This window comes from Urtica dioica, chromosome 6 (assembly GCF_054948205.1).
Source record: "Urtica dioica subsp. dioica isolate 48M chromosome 6, U.dioica_male_clone48M_v1_H2, whole genome shotgun sequence".
Lineage (NCBI taxonomy): Eukaryota > Viridiplantae > Streptophyta > Magnoliopsida > Rosales > Urticaceae > Urtica > Urtica dioica.
This window is the reverse complement of record NC_142761.1, coordinates 21,209,270-21,215,356: the sequence shown is the minus strand read 5'-3', so window position 1 is coordinate 21,215,356 and position 6,087 is coordinate 21,209,270. Positions and strand designations below refer to the sequence as shown.

Genomic DNA, 6,087 nt, shown 5'->3' with positions numbered 1-6,087 from the left:
TAGAAATTATTTTTAGACAAGTACGTCACTGAAAGCAATTTGTCTACGAGATAGTCTTATTAAAAGCAATTTCACTGAAAGACTTCAGGGCTCAAGTTGGCATCATATCCAAGCTTCAACGCATTCTTTATCTCTATAACCTTATTTTTGTGTCAAAATAAGTGAAAGGTAATAAATGGGCAAACGTATGGAAGAGAATTCCAGATGCCTAGAAACCAGAATTCTAGTTCTATCCATGCAGAATCACAAAGTTACGGAAATGCTCGAAATTCTTGCCAAAAGTATAACATAACCTCCGTTCCAGTACTACTCAGTAAAAACCATCACCAAATGAACAGAACATTATCAAGACGTTGAATAGATATAACTACAACTGAAACTTGTAGCAATAAGCTCAACAAAATTCAAATTTGGCACATGATTTATCAGTTCACAAACGATAAAACACATAGATCCATCATTAATTTCCTCACTCTCTTTAACAATGGCATTATTTCAAAGACTCTTGGATACTTTCTTGGACCAGAAAAAAGGGGAAACATTTACGAAAGGCAAGAGTATGCCAATGCTTTCTCCTCAGAAAGTTCAGCGGCAGTGGCATCCAACTTTTTTCTAGAGAACTCGTCAATAGAAAGCCCTACATATGCAACAGAAATGGGAAGCGCATGAGAGAATACACTAAATAAACTAAAAGCTTTCACGTGGATTTAGATACAAAAATTATGATGTGATTATTACAGATGGTAGAAAAATGTTATACCTTGGACTATTGACCATTCCCCATTGCGGCAAGTAACGGGGAATGAGTAAATAAGACCAACTGGTACATTGTATGAGCCATCAGAGTAGACACCCATTGAAACCCATGTACCCTGAAAAACAAGGAGACTGAGCACTTTTAATAAATATTAAATGTGAATAAAATTAGTTATTTGATAAGTGAACATACCTCAGGAGTTCCGAGAACCCAATCACGGATGTGATCGCAAGCAGAGCTGGCTGCAGATAAAGCACTGGAGAGCTTGCGCGCTTTGATGATCGCAGCACCGCGTTGCTGAACGGTGGTGATGAATTCTCCATTCAGCCTTTCACAAAGGGAAATTAATTTATATCAGCTTGAATGAAGTAATGGGTACATAAATCTAGCATTGTTTTATTTACTTCATCCATTGCCATACCATTCATCATTGCCGACAAGCTGACGAACAGGCTTGTCCCCAACAGTTGCATGGTTGACATCGGGATACTGGGACGATGAGTGGTTTCCCCAGATGATAACATTCTTGACATCGCTAACTTGGACATTCAATTTCTCCGAGATTTGGCCCAAAGCCCTGTTGTGGTCAAGTCTGGTCAAACAAGTGATGTTCTTCTCGGGGATTGAGGGTGCATATTCCTTCAAGATCAACGCATTGGTGTTTGCAGGGTTGGCAACAACCAAAACCTGTAATGAAATGACATGAAACAAAATTGACAATCACAAACTACATACATAAACTGATCTACGCCAAAATATATTTACACATATTTTACATTTCAAGCTAATAGTGATTACCATATGAGAAACTACATCACAACCCAGTCAATTTCTTAATCCAAAAGAACTGAAATACACGCTAAAACTTCAAGAAAAATAGTTATCGGAACCAATTACTGACCTTGCAGTTAGCAGCAGCGTGCTTCTCAAGAGCCGAGGCTTGGGCCTTGTAGATCGAGACGTTCTTCGTCATTACATCTTTCCTTTCCATCCCTTCCTTCCTCGGGAACCCACCGACCATGACAGCAACACTCACTCCAGTGCATGCCTCCACAACATCAGTCGTTGCAACAACACCTGTTTCAAGCACCTTATCAGACCTTTAACAGCACAACATAGTTCGATCAGTAAGTATTGATGGAAACTGAGGCGAGTCGAAGTACCTTTAAGAAGCGGGAAAGCAGCATCGACCAACTCCATCTTGACGCCATTCAATGCCTCGGCAGCGGGCGCAATATCGAGCATGTGCAATATAACGGGCTGGTCAGGGCCCAGCATGATTCCACGAGCTATCATGGGGACAAGAGCATACCCGATTTGTCCTGCAAGAACAACCCAACCACTCTTACACATACAGCATAGATGAAAAAGATCAATGAAACAAATGCCATGTTATGAAACATACAAAAAGTTGTTGGTAATATCTTCTCTATCTTACTCAAGATCACAATAGAACGATATTCTATTCATAGAAACAAGTATGCTTTCATTTACATCCATACAAACGCCATACAAAATCTCAATGTTCTCGACCAAGATGCAAACTTTTTATCATTTCTACAAGCACATACGATTTACCAAGACTGCGAACCTGTTGTATTTCAAATCCCGAAACTAGATCAGCATAAAAACATGTTTAAAAGAATTAAATCCCTCGACACCGCTTAATTACGCAGAATCAGATAGCATCAGAACATCAGAGCTTAAGCGCCTCAAATAACACAATTAAACCGACGACGTGCTAGACACATAATGATTCAGACATAATCGACCATAAAAAATAGATCTTCGAATTCACTTAACCAAACAACGAATCAAACTCGTCAAAGACAAGATCTGAACAAACAGAATCGTAGTAGAAAACATCAAAACAAGATCACAAACATTCTCAGATCGCATCGAAAAAACCAAACAGCTACCGAAACAACTGTAAAGTGTTAGATCTGAATCGTATCGATACGTACCCGCAGCTCCGGTGACGAGAACGTGAACAGGTTCCTTGCACGCCATTGATGGTGGTCGAGAATTGAAGAGAGAAGGAGAGAGAGAGTGAGCTAAAATGAAGAAAGAGGACTGAGAATTTAATGATATTTATGGATGAAGAAATTGATATCTCCAAGGCGATATTTGGAAAATTGAGTGCCGTGATCGACGGCGTTTCTTACGTGTCAAGTTTCGCCGCATTTAGCTTCTGGGGGATCCGATAGATAGAAACGGAGATAATGTTCTGTTAAGATTCTCGTTAAGGCTGACAAGGCACGGAAGAGAGTCACGGTTCATGCGTTGGTTTCAAGAAAAATAAATAGTTTTTTCTTTTCTTTTATTTTTTTTAAGGTGAAACAATAACAATATTTTGCTGGGTTTTTTTATTTTTTGCTCTGAAATTGTTTGCTGAGTTGACCTTACATATAACTGAAAATGAACGAGTGGTGTGAAACAATTGTTTCTAAAATTTGTTTTATTTTGTTATATTTTAATTGAATTATTGTGGTACATTCTTTTTACTATACACTTTTCAAATGTTACTATTGTAATTTATTCCGTAGATGAAGCCTATTACATGCTGTGTTGACGTGTGTATATTATCCACCAAGTTTTAGCGTCGTCAAAACTCAATAGCCAAATATATTTGATATTGGCTGCGTTTGTTTGATATTAAAAACCCTATTTTTGTTTTTAGAAAAAACTAAATTGTTTCTCTGATGTTTGGCAAAATTATTTTTACAAAAAACTTCAAAAGCGATTTTAGATTTTGTACACGAGATGAAAAAACTAGAATTCCTAGTTTTTTTAAAAAAAGTGTTTTTAAGTATTGTTGTCGCTCGTTTTCGGACAACTATTTAGGAGCCAAAAGCGATTAGATCCAAGGCCGGACAAAGTGATCTCGCTTTGGCTCGAGCGTGTCGGACTTGGTATCCCAAGTCTTCCCTTAGTTGTTGATGATGCATGTCTCGTCCCAACACATGAAAAGCGAGAAAGAATGCGTGAACTACAAAGGGGAAACAGAGTGGGTACCTTTGTTTACCTCTCCGACGCTCAACATTAGTTGGATTTAGGTGGGTAAAAGAGGTTAGGTGTTTAGAGAGTCGAAGCTTGAGAGAAACGAGTGAGTTATGAGTTCAGCAGCGTTTCGGTACTCAATTTCGGATTACCTGTTCTGAGGGGTCGAGCCTCGTATTTATAGGCGACCAATGAGCGTTTTGGGGGCTCATTGGCCGTGTGGACACCCCTGTGTCGGTCATTGGCCGAGGCAAGCCTCTGGGCCGGCCAATGGTCGGGGATTGTTAGGAATAATATTGCCCACTTGAAGATAATGAATAAATGATTACTAAATTCGATAATAAGATTACTTTATTAGCATTATATGATTAGTGGGTTGAGTTCTAAACAATTAAAATCAATAACAACTATCTTCCATAGCCTCCGTATTAAACTGAGTCACGTGCTGGGCACTTGAGTTCGGACGGTGAGCTAAAACGAGGTCGATGACTGATATACGCCTGGAAAGTTATATCTAAAGTCATATATGTGGAACACATAGGTGAATGCTGATCACTATGTGGGAGCATTCTACACTTGTGGTAAGTGTACGACTTGGACAGGTCTTGGTGTAGATGTGTCGTTTAAGGACCGTTACGACACACTAACCGAGGTCACTATGATGGTCACAGTGAGACTTGATCTAAATCCTGAAGTGACCATGGACACTGGGTTATGTTACTGAGCTCTTTGACTCATTCGCTAAAAGGCTATTCATGCTAATCACATCTTATGTCTTGGGAGTTTTCTCAGAGCATAATTCGAGTGGGAAATGATTTACAGATACGGAATCCAGCCTTCCTGAAAGAAGGTTAGTGTTCTCTCACCTAAGGGTTGATTCCAGAACCGATAGATTGCTAGCACTTTCAAAGTAAGTAACGTTCGAAAGAATCTTTCGTTGGGGAAGCAACAATGCTTATGGCTGATATGTATCAAGAGAAGTATAACGGAAAAATTGACTTCTCTTGACACGGGTTGAACCTGGAGGATCTTGATCACGAACTGACTATATTAGTGGACACTCGTCACGATGAGTAAATATAATTCTAGTATAAATGAGAGTTCAGTCTTGGCTTACAAAGTGGAGTATTTGACCAAGATTAGACGAATCGATGGAAAAAGATAAAGGACTATTTCGTCTTTTTCATGGGATTTGTTAAGCTTCTATTACTAGGTCCATAGTCCCCGATTCGGCTCTGATAAAGGCGGATAAGAACTTTCGTATAATAATGTTTATCATTATTAATCTCACTTGCTGTAATTGTGATTGACAGCATTAATTCTGGAAAACGGGTATTCGCAGAATTAAATAAATATTTATGGTAGAATTGTTTATTTATTGTTTGATCAAGTAAATAAACAATTATTAATTATTTGTTTATTGTCGGACCAAGTAAATAAATAATTAATTGGGTTTTAAGCAATTGGGCCTTGCACAAAATATGAAAATCGGATTTGGGAATTTTTGGCACTAGGGTTTGCGCAAATCCCCCCTTGGCCGTGTGCCTAAAATTTGAAATTTATAATATTGGTATTTACCAATATTTTCTCTTTAGTTGTTTAAATAAAGGAGAGAGAAAAATATAAGATATTGTCCTATATTTTCTCCTTATTTAAAGGAAAGTATTTAGGATAATATATGATAATATATTTAAACGGAAATAATATATTCTCATTTATTCTCTCACTAAATAAAATATTCTCTATTTAAATAGAGAATAATATCTCATAGATATTGATCTGATGGATTAGAGAAAAAGTAGGATTCACTTGTTGAGATCGAAGGGCCTAGATTAAATCCCCTAGTGTGAACACAATAAAAGGAAATAATATATTCTGGAAGATTCCATGAATATCTCCGTTTACTACTATAAATAGGGGTTCACGAGAAAGCAAAAAGCAAGGATTTTGACCTAATAATTTTGTGGCTCTCCCTTGGCCGTGCGAAATTTTCTCTCCCTCCCATCGGAAATTCGTTTCCATTCTTAGTAAAATAAGAGCGAGATCTCGAAACACCTAGTTTCGTGATCTAGTGAGATAAAGACTGTGCCCACTCATCTTTCTTATTCGTCTCGGAGATTACGTTTCGGAAGTCTAAGGTGTCATCCTCGAGTCCTTCATCAAGACGATGCAAGGAGTACGCGATTTGTTTAGGAGCGTTCTGTAGCTGAACCGAAAATCAATGTAAGTATTCGTTTTTCGCTCAAATCGGTTGCTTGATAAATATGCTCTCGTGAATTAAATTAATTAAACATAACTAGATCTTGTTAATTATAACCATAATTTAATTA

The 6,087-nt window shown here is 37.9% G+C and overlaps 1 protein-coding gene across 1 annotated transcript; it reads right to left on the bottom strand.

The window, feature by feature from the left end:
* Positions 1-251: 251 nt before the first annotated feature.
* LOC149393493 (malate dehydrogenase) lies at positions 252-2,879 on the bottom strand. Its single transcript, XM_089616772.1, has 7 exons — positions 2,722-2,879; positions 1,921-2,079; positions 1,659-1,834; positions 1,179-1,444; positions 950-1,085; positions 761-872; positions 252-637 (listed from the first exon to the last, which is right to left on the bottom strand). The coding sequence occupies exons 1-7, from the start codon at positions 2,765-2,767 to the stop codon at positions 543-545; spliced, it is 990 nt and encodes a 329-aa protein (XP_089472898.1). The 5' UTR covers positions 2,768-2,879; the 3' UTR covers positions 252-542.
* Positions 2,880-6,087: the final 3,208 nt, after the last annotated feature.

What these genes read in the sequence shown, in the direction of transcription:
- LOC149393493 (XM_089616772.1), bottom strand. Translation starts at nt 2,767, where the DNA reads ATGGCGTGCAAGGAACCTGTTCACGTTCTCGTCACCGGAGCTGCGG. An exon ending in CTTGTCGGCAATGATGAATG is followed by an intron (nt 1,086 to 1,178) that starts GTATGGCAATGG and finishes CCTTTGTGAAAG; the next exon opens with GCTGAATGGAGAATTCATCA. An exon ending in GGGTTCTCGGAACTCCTGAG is followed by an intron (nt 873 to 949) that starts GTATGTTCACTT and finishes CTTGTTTTTCAG; the next exon opens with GGTACATGGGTTTCAATGGG.